General features: G+C 41.4%; 1 protein-coding gene across 2 annotated transcripts in view; it reads left to right on the top strand.

Moving 5' to 3' along the window:
- The first annotated feature begins 375 nt into the window (after window positions 1–375).
- The window catches only part of MATN2 (matrilin 2), a 76,277-nt gene continuing 59,967 nt past the window's right edge, over window positions 376–16,685 (top strand). For both annotated transcript variants that reach the window (XM_076329365.1, XM_076329364.1), the window contains exons 1-2: window positions 376–418; window positions 9,841–10,008. In XM_076329365.1, the coding sequence (XP_076185480.1) occupies window positions 9,855–10,008 (154 nt within the window). In that variant the 5' untranslated portion in view covers window positions 376–418; window positions 9,841–9,854. The remainder of the gene's footprint in view (window positions 419–9,840; window positions 10,009–16,685) is intronic.

The raw sequence follows: 16,685 nt of genomic DNA, 5'->3' as shown, positions 1-16,685 counted from the left end.
CGAGGCAAGCGAGAGGGAGCGGGGCGACAGCCCGTGTCCCTCACGGGGCAGGCGGGAAAGAGCGGGACCGCGTCCCTGGCGGCGGCGAAGGGTGAGGAGAGAGGGGCCCAGCCACCCACGGCTGCCTCCCGGGGCCGCGCGGGGAAGAGTCGGCTCTAGAGGTCTGGGCAGGGAGGCCGGTGCCTCCCTAGTGGAACCCCCGCTTTCCCTCCTCTCAGTACGGCTGAGCCGGGCTACGGCCGCTCCGGGACAGGGCTGGCGGAAGGCAGCAGCTCCCCTCAGCCCGCGGCGCTCCCGGGGGGGCGGGAGGGGGAGCGCCGTCCGGGGCCGCGCCGAAGGGGGAGGAGGCGCTCCCGCGCTCGCTCCCAGCCGCCGCCGCTGTCCGCCGCCGAGCGGAGCGGCCCCGCCAGCCCCTCAGGTAAGCCCGGCTCTGCCGCCCGCGCTGCCCTGCTCTGCCTCGCCTCTCCCGCCCGCCAGGCGGGTCCGCGGCGCCTCGCCCGGGGGCACCGGCAACCCCGCTGCCTCCCGCGCCGCCCGGCGGGGCTCGGCATCGCTGACACCTCCGGGGCAAGGCACAGCCTGGGTCACCCCCGCTCCGGGCCCCGGTTCGGCGGAGGGACGGTCCTGCCCCGCAGCAGGGGTGCCCCGAGGGCCCCTCCGGGTGAGGGGGAGGCCGGGGAGGGCCCTGCGGCCGGCGGGCGGGGGCTGGCAGCGCGGGCGGCAGGGGCCTGGCGGGGAGCGGGAGGCCGAAACAAGGGGCCGCGGCGGGGTCTGGGGCAGGGTTAGATGCTTGCTGGCTCCTGCTGGAGTAGTTTGCTGCTCGTGTTTCAGCCGCAGGAGAAATGTTACCTTTTCATTTGGACTGCGTGGGACTGAGCAAGTTCCCCATATGCCCCCTTCCCCATGCATGCTTCTGTAACTCATTTAACAGTGTATGTGCTGCAAGGAAGAAACCCACTATACTTTAAAATCAGTGCAGAATTGGAGCCAAACTTCACCTAGAAACATTTGTTAGTGAGTAGCCTGCAGGTGTCTTTACCAGCTTCCAGCAGGACAGGATGCAGCTTATCCCTGTGCAGTGTGTACAGCCCTGCAGGTAGATCTGCGCTGGAGCAGTCACCTCTGACATGCAGCGTGGGAGCTGCGCAGGCTTCCTGGGAGCACTGCATTTGTTGGAGATGGAAGGACTGGGGAGTGGTTTGCTGCATGTAATATACTTGCCCTGGAAACCCAACCTAGATGGTGCTCTTGAATCTTAACAAAAATTGTTGTGGCATCTTTAATGACGACATATTCCTGGTTCAGAAGACAGTTCTTTCCATGTCAGACTGGCTGCTGTCACTGCTTAACCATGAGTTAGTGTTGATTGGGAGGGAAGACTGCAATGTACTGATTTATGTAATACTTCCTAAATGCTTGGGTGTTCTTTTGGGGCCATCATTCAAGGGGTGAATGATCCTGACTGAGATCTGAAAAGGTGACATGCTGTGTTACATGTTACAGCAGTGCTACCGTTGGGCAGCTGACTACTTCAGAAGAAATTATCATACTGAATCCCATCATAAATTCTCCTGAAATCAAGAGCTTAATAGAATACACATATGGCTTTTCCATAAAATCCTACGAAATCTACAAAATAATTTTTGAATGATACACTTTTCGTATAGATGTGTCAGCTTTAAGCACAGGATTTTTTAAACTTTTTCTCATGTACAATCAATATGATTATAACTATATTCATCAAATTAAATTTGATTTATTTTATAGCTTAAGAAAATGTAGCACTCAGTTACACAAGGCTGCAGCTAAGACCTAAATCTTGCACTCATTATTCACACTTAATTGCGTTACGTGAGTCTTTCCATTGACTTCACTGGGATTTCTCATGAACAAACTAACACACACTCTAGTGCTTATGAGCTGGGACCCTGGGACCCAGCTGTAATAGTAAAAGATGTTCTAGTCAGTCCAGGCAAACTAGGGAAAGGCTAATCAGATCTAAATACTCTCCCATGACTTATAAACTATCTCCATGGGAGGGTAAAACACTAAGCATTGCTATTGAATTATAATCTGGACATCATTAACAAGCTCCTTTTATATAGCGTACTCATTGTTAGATTGTGTTTTCATTATGAGTACGGAGTATTTGGAATGGAGTGGTTTTAATCCCCAAATTACTGTTTTACACTGGTGCTGGGGTCAGTGTGGGTTTACAAGTAAGTTTCAGAACTACTGTATCCTTTTTTTTTAAAAAAAAAGCATTTCTGCTTGCAATTACCAGTCTGTTATGGTTTGTGACTACTTCACAGAGACAAAACTAAGCAGCCCACATATGTATTATATGTCATATAATATATGCTTTCATATAAGTACCTACTCTTCGTGCTAAAAGTGAAGCTTCTCAGTTTTGCCATGCTACTCTTCTGGGAACTTTGTGGAAACTCTGATGTCTAGATCAGATTCGGAACCAGAAAGTGCAAATGAGTCTTCCCCAAAAGAACAAGATAATGAAAAGGTCTATTGTCCAAGTGGCAACTGAAGGAAAACCATAACATGGAGATTGATGCTGTCATAAAATAAGAATTCCCACTGCTAAAGCTTGCTGTCTGACCACTGGAAACTATGCGGTGTAAACCATACTGTGGGTGCACTGTTCTACAGCATCACCATTAACTTTTATATGGCAAGTTTCTGAAATTACTGAAATGGTCGTCAGCTTCAGCTCTGAGCAGGGGTTGGATCTGGTGACGTACAGAGGTCCTTTCTGACCTAAATTATTCTGTGATTCTATGATTTAGTAGTTATTAGTTTTACAACAGTGATATCAGGAAGTCTATATGTGATTTAGATGAATGACTTACTTAAAAATAACTAATAGGTCCCTTAATGTTCTTTACTTCATTAGAGTTGTAGAAAATAAAATTATACATGTAGTGCATATACTCTAAACCCTTTAGATAACTGAGTCCATTGTGTAAAAGTCCTACCATAATATTTACACCTCACGATAAAATTTAATGCTGATCTTTGCTTTTTCTGATACGATGTATGTTTTGGTGTGTATACTCATCAAGACACGTTTGTGCCTATCTGACCTCTGTGCTTGAGTAGGCTATTCTTCCCCCATCCCCAATGCTCTTCTGATGGCTTGCAGAATGTGATTGCCCTCCCATATCCTGTAGCACCTTCAGCTACACTCTGTGTACGGGTACTCATGTACAGTGTTGGGTTTGTGGGAATATTTGGCTGACTACCAAATGTCATTCCCCTCCCTTCTAGGAACTGCTCTATAATGCATTTTGGGTATTCCCTTTACTGTTTCAAGATGTAACTTAATTTAGTCCACTGTCACATTTGATTTTATTAGTCCAGGATACAACTCAGCTGTGGGCATTTGTAGCAGCAGTCAGAATAATTAGGTACTGATGGAGTTCCAGCTGCAGCCCAATTGCTATACAAGGCAGGGGGATCTCAGTACAGAGAGCACTGGAATATCCTTTCAGCTGCCAAAGCAGGGATATGGGCTGAACGAGGAGGACCATATGAAAGCATAGGAAACAAAGCTGGAAGAGTCTGAATCTGCAGTTGTCATCCTGTCCCCATCACTATGCAGGCATGTCTGGAAAAGGCAAATTGCCATCACATGCTAGGATCGTGCCCTTCTGCAGACACAAAACAAGGATGTGTGGCCCTAAAACTTCCTGTCAGGAAGTAGACCTTCATGGACCCAAGCAAAGAATTTGTCCCAGTCTCCTTATGCTGGAGTACACAACTTCTGGTCCTAAGCCCACTGCAGATTTGGGTTACTCTCACTGGACACACATTATTTTAGATTGATGAAGGACTGTTTGATGTTGCCAAGTCAATGGTTAGTTTTGTTGTTGTGGTTGCTTGCTGTGCTGTTATGAAAGCTGTTTGCATTTGGGTTGTCTGCCTCAGAATACACTTGAATCACTAACTGACTTTTAGATAATGGGTTTCCCAGATTCATCTGATACTACTGACAGCATGAATAACCAAAGTTAGCCTCTTAAAAGGAGCTAATGAATGTGTTAACAAGGGGATACAGCTCTGCTGCTTTGCAGGACTTAGTGCAGTGGTGGGTGGGTTCATGTGCTGGCGTGCCCATAGCACCTGCCATCAGGGTTGGGGGGCAGATGAGGAATTTACAAACTTAGAGCACCTGCAACCTTGTTTCTTCTTAATGATTTAACCATATCAGTGAGATGCAGTTGACAACCATGATTTTAGGGGAGTCCTACCTGTCCTGTGTTGCTGAGCCTAGTAAAGCCCTCCTTGTGCAACAAGGAGTCACAAAAAATCCAGTGCACCATTTGGTGGAACAGGATGACGGTAGAGTCCTCCTTTGTAAAGATGAAGGCAAGATGGTGCTTCTTGCTGATGTGCTAAATATCATTCTCCTGATTGTGGCCAGCTGCCCCCACACAACACCTGCATAGCTAGGAACAGATACTTTATGATGTGGGACTTTGCAGGACTCTATAGCTATTTTTCAGAACTGGAAAATGCCCGTGTCAGCAATCTGATCCAGAAAGATGGGGAAATTATTAATACTCTATATCCTGACACCCATGCCACACACAGTGATTTTAATGAGTAATGGACTAGTAACGCATGTGCTGGTTTATAGATAGTGAAATACCTTGGAACATGTTGTAACTGATAGTTAACAGGGCTTTACAGTGCCTGCTGCCCTTGATTTTTTTAATTTCTGAGGTGTTGGGATTGAGAATGAGATATTTTGTGGCTTTCATGTAATTCATTGGTTTTCCAAGTAACTCCCTGTGCTTGCTAACTTGGGGACATGGACTCTGATTTTATTGACTTACATAGGCCGCTTGCAGTTTCTTTAACTTCAGTAAAAGCTTTTGATTTGATCACAGTTTCCTGCTATCTTAAAAATGGGTAGATAATAAGGAGTGCTGAAAGAACTTCAGAATGTTTTCCATTTTATGCACTTACATTCTTTGTAACTTATAAACACTGAAGTTAGATCTGCTGGCAGCTTAATGAGAGTAAATGGTTGTCTCTTTTAACTATCAAACAAGGAAAGCTGAAGGCAGCCTCTATAGTGGTAGTAACTGCTGCCTGTGGTGCTTTTTTTGTCTTCCCTTTCCTTCCCATCTATGACAAGAAATTACATAGGGTTCAAGAGAGGGGATGTTATCTGCAGTAACTGAAGGTGTTCATGTTCCAGGTAACTGCTGAGAATTGCCCCTTCTGAGCATTGTGCCAGTTTTGGTGGCAGCTGGAGAAGGTGGAGAGGTAGGGGTTTGTGGAATTCATGTTTCTGATTTAGCCTTGGAAGGGAACTTGTACTGCAAGATGAGGAAAGAGACTACCCAGAGGAGCAGGAGGCGTGAGCTGAAACATATTACTACCCTGGTTTTCCAATTTCTTTTTCAGCATGATCTGCCCAGCAAAGACAGGTACATTTTTAAGGTACCTAAATGCCAGTGGAAGAGTTTCCCGATTCTGTGTGAAAGAAATTTCCCTGAAGTGGGGTGAGAGATGGAAGGACACTGACTTCAGCATAAGCCATGAGCATCTCTTCTCCCTTGACATTATTTAAGAGTTATCACAGTGAAGAGGACAAATTTTAAAAACATGCACCATGTAGTGGAGAAGGTCATTGATTTATCACCACTGACACTGAATATTCAGTAGTGTCTCTGTCCAAAACAGCCACCAATCCCTTATGAGGAAACTTCCATGGAGTCCATGGAAGATACTTGAAAGGGTAGGAACAGCCTTGTGTTGTTCGAGTGCTGTCCGACAAAGGAAACAGGTATTTTAAAGATGAAGTCCCAATTTAATTTTTCAGTATTCTTACACTGTAGTTCATGAAAATTGAAAATCCATAACAGTGCACAGGTAAAATCGATAAGAAAACAGCATGGAAGTATTTAGCTCTTGACTAGCAGCCAGTTAGGGAGCAAGGGAAGCCTGAAAAGAACAAGAGAGCCTGTCTATTTACTTGCCATCTTCTAGGAGAATCTCCTTCTTTATACCAAACTACCAAACTTCTTCAAGACAGCTGCAGGTATTGCAAGCAGCCTTCACTAGATTGTACCTCTGTGAGCAGCAGTTGCCTGTTCACTGTTAGGAGCTTCTTCACGTGTCCAGCAGAGCAGTGTGCTGTGCTGACTGCTCCAAGGTTGCTGTAAAAGCCCTGCATAGGGCCCTCTTCTTCCTCTCTCCATGGGTAGAAGAATGGAGCAGTGGAAGCCGATGCATCTGGTGCTCAGCCTGGTTGAGCCCCATGTATTGCCACACCTCCTCTTGGTGTCTTTTGCTTTTGAGGTGTTTGGGATGTTTGCCATACTGTGACTTGGTCTTGTCTTGGCCCGGGGGAGTTAGCTCCTGATGGTATAATGCTGAATACTCCTGTTGTGGCAGCTGGAATCGAAGTGCTTGAAACATATTTTCCAGGTAGCCACAAAAATATGTGTTTGTAACTTTGGTACTTTGGGAATATGTTCTCAGCTTGGTAGAGCAAGGCTTAGCCAGCAATGTGAAGCTGCAAAGGGCTGTGCCAGAAGCCTGGCTTAGCCTGCTGGGAAAATGAGGTGCTAAATACCAATTGTGGTGCAATAAACACCATCCAACTTCCAGAGTGAAGACAGGGGACCTTGCAGAAGACCCAGAAAATAGACAGAGAACCGTGGGAGGACTGTATGCGGCCAAGCCATGCAACCACAATGCAAACTGGTCATGTAAAAATGCAAGCAGCAGTAGACACAAATAGGTACCTGGAACTAGAGCAAAGCACACAAGTCCAGACTGTCATCACCTCAGGAAAGCAGCACAGAAGCTTTCAGTGTGGATGAAAGGGTGGCAACAGGCTTGGATCAGTGGTATCTGTTATCACATACACAGCCTTTGGCTTTGGGAACTTGGTTTTTTTCCTCATTGAAAATGGATACAATTTCACTTTAATTTTTATTTTAGATTATCTTATATATCAAAATTTGTAAGATGAGGCAGCTAAAGCTCTCCTCTGTTAAGCATTGCTTTCTTTTGAAACTATTTTAAAACACTTTGTGAGGGTAGGAGTGTGTTGATAATAGATTTTATTTTTAATGAGAATTGGATCCTTTTTGGTGGAACTGTAAGTACACTTATTTTCTGCTGATCAGGCTGGTAAAGATACTGAGATCTAAGGTTCTAAGATTTCTGAATCAAAATGAAATACTATTGAACAACAGAAGTTATGTTAAGTTTGAATAAAAAGATCCCCAGAAAACTAGGCACTGTTATTCAATGCTTCTGTTTCTTTAATACTCCCCCCCTTACTTTTCAAAGGGACCGGTAAAATCATGCAAAATTGAAAATTTACTGCTTTAATATGTTTCAGAATTTGGTGACAGCTAATGAATGCTTATGGAGGCATTTTGGTTTATATGACCAGCTAATTATATGATATTTACATGCTCTATAAACATTTTCCTAGCAGAATTCCAAGACAAAATCACAGCAAACAAACACTTTTTTTTCTTATTTCTGAAGTTGGTTGGGGATAGTTGTGAGCCTAGTGAATTTGAAATTACTACCAAGTATCAAAAATTGCTACAAAGGTATGAAATATGTTAAGTGCCAGAATGTAAGAGGGTTTATTTTGGGACACTTTGCAGAGCTGGTAGGACTGTCCTGAGTCACTTCTTTATCATGGTTTTCTTTGGCATCGTGCTCTTAGTGGATGGTTCAGTGACATGCGAAGGTGCTCTGCCACAGTATTGTTGGTTCTCTATTGGTGTGCCATCAGGAACAGGTAAAGTGCTTTAGCCCAATCTCCACAGCTGTTTAGGATGGATAGGAAGGAGAGATGGGTTAGGCCACTGATAACTAGGTAACAGCCAGATAGCCCTTTCGAACAAGCTGTTCTTGCCTGGTTCCTGTGACAGCCTTGCAAATAAGTATGAGAACTACTTCTCTACACTCCCTAGCTCTCTGAGCATGGCTTCTATGTTTCTAAAATGTTGGTGCTAGGACTGGCATGTATCCTTGAGGTTCATTTGCCTTGTGTGCTGAAGGAACAGGCCAGAGAGAAGGGAGGCCTTGCAGAGCCCTGTGTTTGTTGCTCATGTCCTGAGAAGTGAGGAGACAAGCTGGGAGAAGCTTTCAACAGTAATCTCCAGCAGTAACAACTGGTGCCTCCAGCAAAATTTTGTCCCGTTTTCAGTGGTGCATGCTGTTTGCAGTGTCCATCTGTTTCTGATTAGAGCACTGGAAACACTCTAACAATAATACCATCCAGGTGTCCATGCTGCTAGGGCTCCAAAAATTTAATTTTTTGTGGCCACTATTACAAGCGTCAACTATTTACATACATTTCTTTCCTAGTTTGAATGTTCTTAAATCATGTTTTACCTGTTACTGAGTAGTATTAAATGTTTAAGCAAGGCTGGGCATTTTGAGTGCAAAGACTCAGTTCATTTTGCTCGCTGGCATATACACCAGAACATTGTGTTCGCATTTGGGGATGCTGAATAGGATACACAAAAGGAAAAATAGATTGATAGACAGAAAAATAGAGCAATGTGTAATGGTTGTGCTGGACAGACTGAAGAATAATGTATAAAATCTCTTTATTAGAGAGGAAATATTTACTCAGAATTTTATATTCTGCCAGTGAGTACCTCATGGTGAGAAAAAAAATCAATTCTTTTTCTGAACTGGGGCATTTAGTTGCCTTCTGTTACAGATCTGTGGCTTTATCTGTTTATCAGGTTTAGGACCCTATTAAAATTGTTTTCAACATCTTAGTTACTTAACCAAGAATTGCTGTTAAAATTTGCACTGCTTGTAAAGTTTCCACTCAGCTTCAGGTAGAACGGTTCTTTGTTGTGAAAGTGGGTAGTTTTATCCATCTCTTGCGCACCTAGGGGAGCTCTTGACTAAGCTTCGTCATATCACCAGTTCCAAGGCTGAATCTAGCTCCTGTGAGATGCTTTCTTCACAACCCACAACAATAAGGTTTTGGGGCAAGGTAGAAGGAATCGCCATTCGAGGAAGCCCACCAGGAGGGGACCTGGCCAGAAGATGAGCCTTTAGCATGTCAATCCTAGCTTTCTGCTTGTGGGCAGAGTCAGCCATGGCTTTTGATGGTGCCTTAACAAACTCCTGGGCAGGAATCATCTCTTAGCGTAGGAATTTTGCCTGTTAATTTGTTCTTCTGTATGACAGTCATACAGAAGAATACTGAGCTCATTGTCAGTCCTCAGAGGTCTCCTTGAATAAACAAGATTCGTTCTGCACTGTTATCTTCATGCTAGCCACCATGGACAGTCTTCTGAAAAGGAAGCATAAGCTGTCACCAGTTCACATTTATAGTTGCTGTTTCTGGAATATATTCCCTTCTCTTGTTTTAATTCTCCAAGATTTTCTGAAGCAAGTATCCCTCAGACTACAAGAACCATTAAACATCTGAAAAAATGCGACAGAGTGCTGAGTAGAATAATGAAAATATATTTGTGTCCTCCTCGAACCTGTTTACACTGACAGGCTGACTGAAACAAAGTTGCTTTTCTTGCTTTAAAAATACTTGATTATTATGAATTATTGTAAAAGTCAATACCTTTTAAATGTTAACTATGAACTTCAACTAACAGTACTTGTAAACATTATGCAGGGTCTGCTAACTGCTACTTTATTATGTAGATCTTCTTTCTTGAAGGTGTAGGTATTATTCCATGCCAGTATATCTGCATGTTTGTGTGTGAATGGAGGGAAGTAATGCAGCTGGGTGGCTGACATGGTTACAGTGTATCTTTTTGTGTACTCAAAGAGCTCATCTCCCTCTCTCCTTTATTGCAGTTTCACATCCTTGAATGTCCCTCTATTTCTTGAAGATGAAGAAAATGATTGCATGCTTCTTTCTGCTATTTGGACACACTCTGCTTTCCACTGTCCCTGTCATGGCAAAAGATCTCCCTGGAGAACATTTCACCCGAAGAAGGGATGTTAACTCACAATCTCTACTACGTAAGTTACAAAAAAAACCAACCCAAAAACCAACCACCACCACCAAAAGCCATCTGAAATGCAAATGATAAAAGGCATGAGCAGCTGGCCAAACCTTGGCTGAGTTAGTTTATAATAAAAAGGAGATTGCCGTTTGCAAGCAGGGATATGAGAAAGTTTGTTGGCCAGTTAGTAGCTGTTGAAAGAAGGTGTTTACTTTTGGGGTACTAGGTCTACTTTATGTAAGTGGTATGAAATAAATATTTGCTACAGGACTGTTGTCTTGGAAAAAAGACCTTATTTTCACTGTTTAGAGAAAATGCATATTGGTCCATGGAGGTTCTGTCAAAGCTGCCTTTTACCATGCCAGCAAGTTTTAGCTGTCTATATGTATGTTCTGTGCATAAGGATGATTGAACGGAAATCAGTGGCTATTGAAACGGGGCTTGTCATTTCATTACTTGATGTTAATCCCTTCATTTTGTCAGGTTAATTTTATTTATAATGAGTAGCTCATTTTTCCTCTTTTCCTCTGCCAAAAATCTGAGGACAGGATCTGGCAGTTTTAGCTTGTGGCTGTCATATTTTAAAACATAAGGTTCATCTCTCTCTTGTTGATCATTGCCTGTACGTCATCAAGCAGTTTGCTGGTCAACTTTTTCATCTGCTAACGGTTCATGACTTAGAATCATTTTCTTTTGCTCATTGTTTAAAGTAATGGTCAGATTATGAAAACATAGCATGGATGGGGTTTGGACACGGCCCATCATTAGGGATTCATGATGCACATCAATAGTAGATCTAATCAGATATCTCTCTGCAGCCACTGGGAGATGTTAAGTGGCCTTCCTCCCCATAAAGGTGACCTAATCGAGGTGAACATGAGGAATCTGAAATGTCCTGCAGAAGATGTATTGGGAAGAAAAAAGAAGAAACAAAGCCAAAACATCGGAGAATGGATGACAGAGAAGGGAGCACCAAGTTTTATCAGTGAAACTCTTCTCCAAACAAAATTTAATCCTTTAAATATGTAAAATTCCATAAAGTACCATTCACAATCTGTCCTTTGTTAACTTAAAACCAGCAGTTTTCAATTCCTATAGAACAAATTTAAGCCAAATGACAACACATTTCCCTTTCTTATTCATCTTTCTCAAAACTAATAGATGTGGTCTTGAGACACTTAGGGTTCTGCAGCTGAAGGCTGAAAACCACAGCTCTGGAGATCTAGTCCATCAAAAAACATGCATGTGAAACAGCAAAGAGAAATACATTCACACCTTACTCAACAAGACTCTCAAACTTTCTAAAATCCTAAATTCTAAAATGCAATTAAATAGCAGCCCCTCCTGAATATTTTAGGGTCCCCAGCAAATTCCCTAAGTGAGCTTATTACTTTAAGAAATAAACTACCAGTCTCTCTAAAAAAGGGAATGCAATGGCAAGCTGTAATGTGGAGAAACTGAAAGGTGTCACATTTCTCAGCTTGTCTTTTTCCCCGATGATTTTTAAAATTGCTTTTATAGCCTCTTTTTCATATTTTAAATAGTGGGAAATATATTAAAAGAATTAGCACTCGATATAAATCAAAATGTATAGATTAAGTTATTTCTTTCTTCTTTCAAAAGCCAAGCAATTTGTGGTCCCTGCATTTGGAAAATTCTGGGTCCCTCTTCAGTTTGGCATGTGCAGAATGCAAACAATTCTGGCAGCTCTGGCTGAAAGAACCTTTTCAAGACATCAAATGATGCAAGAAACTTGGGACATTCTCTGGTCCAGCCCATAAAAGTACGTGGCAGTTTGGAGTCAGACTCTTGGGCCTTGCATTCTGTTACAATAAATTAGGTCACCTGCTTCAAATTCAGCAGTGCATGTGAACAGTGGCATGGTTAAAACGTGCCTCTCCGTAAAGAACAGAATGTGTAAAATGCATGCCACTCTCTGGAAAGCTGTAGTGTTCCTTAAATGACATGAGAAAGAAGGGGGCCAAACCATGATTTCAGTGACATCAAGTCTATTGACTTAATAAAATCACTCCAGACTTACAGCAATTTAACAGGGATTAGAAGCTGTCCCATTCTATATAATATGTATATTATAAATAGTGGTGGCAATGACAATTGCTGCTGTTGTGGAAAGACTTGGTTGGCAGGCAAAAGTGAGCAATATAGCTGCAAAGAACCAACAGATACCTGGAAAAGTAATAAAAGTTCAGGTTGGGGGGTTTTTTTTGGGTGGAGGTCTCTCTGTTTTTAGGACTAAAAAGAAGGATTATGCTATGTAAATATTAGTAGCGTTAAAATAATTTTATTCCTTTTGTCTTCATTTTACCAATTTTTAAAACAAAAGTGTACTAGTGTGATAACTGTTTACTGGTAAAATACTAGTAGTGGCCATGTACAGAAGTAAAAGTCCTTGCTCCAGGAAACTGACAACATAAATGAGCAAAATGGAATGGACGAAAAATCTGTGGGATTGTCCACATAGAGATAAAAGTACTTTGGGATCCAGCTTTAGGACGATTTAATTTTTTGGCAGCCATGCACTAATACTGCATAGAATTCTTGATTGTCTTGTTAGGGCTAATAGCCTATATGTTTTAACGAAGGTTTCAGAAGGAATGAGCTGTCTTTTCTATGTTTTTCTTATCCCCAGTCTTTCTGCTAAACCTCGATGTGTGTCTTAATTTGGCAGATCTTTGCATCGCTTTTTGTTGTTTAACATGATATCTATATAGCTAATTATATATATATAGCTAATTATATATAGCTAATAATGTCCATTAAAGATCTGAAATCTTTTGTGCAAGGGGTGATTAGACATAAAGGTTTGGAACTCTCTCTCTGTGGCCCTTGAAAGCCAAACTACTTTGAACAGGTTTGGCTTTTCAGGTTTTTCTTTCTTTAAACACTGAATCAAACTTAAAAGTATTTCAAACTTGTCAGTTGTGCCAGTTTAATTAAATTTGTCAATATTTTCTTAAATCTTGCAGCATATTAGTTGTAGAACATGTGTAGCTGGTTTAGAGATAGAAAATATACATGTATTTCTCATAATAACAGAATTTGTATTAGATTGCTGGAAAATGTTGTTTTAATGTAGGTGTTTTTATGTTTTAAAGGATCATTTCCATAGTCCTACAAAATCTTGTGAACTAACAGAAAGAAATAGGATGGGCCATTTGTCTTTCCTGTAGAAGAGGGCGGTCGCCTCTCCCCTTAAGTGACATATGAACTAAATTTTGCCTTCTCTTTCCACTCATCAGTAATTTGATCCTGAGTATTAGATCTTTGGCCTTATTCTCATTCCTTAAAGGAAACCTTAAAGGAAATTAATCTTTTCTTTTAGAATATTCTCATTTAAAGGCTTTTTCAGAGCTCTGAAGAGTTTTTACTTAGCTCTCTGACAAAATCATTGTTCCAGCTGAGCGCAGCTGCTTTGTTAGATTACACACAGATCACTGAAAGCACAGTTTGCCAGCTTAGCATTAGTTTCTGAATACTGAAGAAAAGCAGTAATGGAAATATACTTGGCTACATGGTTTTAAAGATAAAATTATGTCTATTACATTAGCTAACTCCATTCAGATATAGCTGAAATGGACTTCTGCACCTAAATGGACTAATCAAGAGCTGTGTCAGTCGTCCAGAGTGGTGATTCCCATACTGTGATTTCAAGGCCACGGTCAGAGGTCTACAGCACCTTTCAGCAGGTTCCATGCTCAGAAGGAACACATACCCAGTCCTTGTGAGATGTAGCTTTTTTTGATGTTCGATGATGTAGGGTGCTTTGGTGGAGGGGATTTGGGACCTATGCCCTACTGCATCTTAATCTTTTATTATAAAACAAAGCAAAGCAAAATTTCAACATTGTGGAAAAAACACAAGGTTTTGTGTTTGTTTTTTTCTTGGTGAACTCTGTTCTTGTAAACTGGGCATGTATTTCATGTCACATGGGCATATTTCTTTGGAGAGCTCTGAAGTGGATGCATGGGAATTATTGAATAAGCTGTAGAATAATATTCTAAGCGATGACATTCCTTCTGTTCCTTAGGAATATAAAACATGCACCTACCTGTTTTTGAAAAGAACTATTTATGTGAGGAGAAAAGCTCATTTAGGGGGCATTCCTTTATATACTACATGATGCCAGAAGAAAGAAACTACAAGAGATTAACTGATACTGCACAAATTGAAACAGAGAGGGGAAAGGAGGCCAAGAAGGAAATGTACTTGGCTCCTGTTCAGTAGAAACTGCTGCTAAATGCAAATGTCCCTGTCTGTGTTAAATTATATTTTGCAACAAAATATATAATGATTTATCTCTTGGTTGCATGTATATGATTCCACTAATAATATGAAAGGAAGTAATGTGAAGTACACAGAGTGCTCACTACATTTATTAATCACTCGCTACAGTCAGTTAAAATTATTCCAAACATTCTTACATCCCACCCAGTTCTTAAACTTGTGTATATGTAACTTTAGAGCTCAAGAACATTATCAGGTTAACCATTCTGGGTTAAATTTTAGCCGCAAATCAGAGGGGGAAATATGTGACAAAAATGAGTCCAGTCCATGATGCTTCTGTGGAGTGCAGGTAAGATTTCTGTTTAGTTTTGGATGAATTCCTTGTACATTTATACACTAAGAGCTGGCCAGAGATCTCTAAATCCTGCTAATGTGGACTGCTGAACCAACATGGGATGATAACTGCTGTAAGAAACTCATTCACAGCTTCAACATATGCGTGTATGTGTTACTTCTTTACGTAAGTGCAACCCTGCCAAGTTTTTTGTCCTCAAAAGTGTTACGTAGACTCATTGCAACTGAAGTCTGCATTGCAGTTGAAGTCAGAATTGTGTCATGATAACTATATCATGTGCTTGACATACTATGCTGGTATAGGATTTGGGGAGATCAAAACTATTCCAGGCAGCAGATAAAGGTTGGAAGAGGTTGCAAATTACATCTTTTGAATTATCACGTATTTAGTTAAAATATAAGCAAAATCCTTTTCTTATTAAAAGGTAACCAAACTTTTATAAGGTTACAAGATAATCAAATATGTATCAATTTAGACTCTCCCTAATCAAAACATAAAATTGCCTTATAAATATAGATGTGTTATATTTGGAAAGAGAGAGAGAGCAAAGCATTTTACAGGCTGGTAAATCACCTGTTTCTTCCTTCTGAGGTGTATAGGTACATCTTATAAACATTGTGCCTCAAGGCAGTATTAGCAGTTGTGTGTTTTGTTTCCCAGTAGTGATTGTCTCAATAGCCGAGAGGTCTCCCGTGGACTTTATGCCAAGTGTTTAAACTTCAGCTTTCATCTTACTCTCTCAGCTGTCGGCCTGTCCTCTGCAATAGCTGTTGTCCATTGTCTTACCTGGCTGGGGTCTAAAACAGTAGCAGGAAGGTTGCACTTGCTCAGACCACGCCGCTCTTTCGAGTTTCTGGGTTTTGTTCGCAGTGGGAGACCCTCTCTCTATGGCTCTGAGGCTTGGTAGCCTGGCTTGTGCTGAGGCTGTGCCTCCCCAGCCCCTAACAGGGGTCCTGGAGTCCAAGAAGATGAGACCTGAATGGCAATCATATCCCTGCCCAGACAGTTGTTCCCTGCAGAAGTTATTATCCCTTAAGCAGGCCCAACTAATGAGCCATGAGGGCTAGCTGGGACCATGACAGACCCCAGGGATTTGTGTCCTATTCTGAGTACGCTCATCTGCAGCCAGCTATCATGGAGATCAGAAAGTTTGGATTTTGGTCTGTGTTGGCGATTTTTAACCACATAACAATATTATGCTTGCCAACTAAACAAATATTTAGTATTCATTATTAATTTTCAAGTCATGTATCAAAATAGCATTCACTTTTCAGTCGCTTAAAGGGCAATTCAGTAATTAATGTTATATGGGATATAATTCTATTTCTAGCAGCACGAGAAATTTTCTGTTTCTGCAGTATTTCTTTAATGTGTATTTCCTCTAGCAAAGCTTTTTCTTTCCCTCCTTCCTCCTTCCTCCTTCCTCCTTCCTCTCTTCTCTCTTCTCTTTGTTTTGTTTTCTTATTCTTTTATCTTTTTTCCCCTTTTTTTTTTCTTTTTCCTTTTTTTTTAAAGTGATTTGTAAGTTTTCCACAAGGAGGAAAGAATATCTGCTGCTACAGAAAAAAGCGAGTCATGTACTAAACTGCAAATGCTCTTTGTATTTCAGAAATTGTTTGTTACAACCCCCACAAATTACTGTGAAATACCATTTCTGTTTGAAAAAGAGTTTGACTTGACAATAATTCACTGAGTAAAATTACAAACTTCATTTTTATGCGTATATTCTCAAAGAGCTCAAAGCCTCCTCTGTCTATTTTGTCTTGAAGGAAGATCAGGCCAAAAGAAAGAACACTGAACATTCAAAAGTGTCGTGGTTTTGGCTTCATTGTGAGTACTTTAGCTTAATAATTAAAAAAGCACATATGTGCAAAATTAACTTGAAAATCCTGGAAACAGCATTTGCATAACTTAAGGAGCGTCTCATTTTACAGGCATGAGTGGGTAATCAGACACTATTGTGAATGAAGACAACATGCCTTTAAATTGCTTGGGAAGCCAGAAGACACCGTCTACTTATTTAAGTACTGCTGAAGTGGTAGAACTAATGGTTTGCTAGTGGGCATGATATCCCACATATTTTGGGGGGCAAG

Source organism: Aptenodytes patagonicus, chromosome 2, assembly GCF_965638725.1.
Source record: "Aptenodytes patagonicus chromosome 2, bAptPat1.pri.cur, whole genome shotgun sequence".
Taxonomy (NCBI): Eukaryota; Metazoa; Chordata; class Aves; order Sphenisciformes; family Spheniscidae; genus Aptenodytes; species Aptenodytes patagonicus.
The sequence above is the reverse complement of the archived record's forward strand: the minus strand, read 5'-3'. Positions and strand labels throughout refer to the sequence as shown.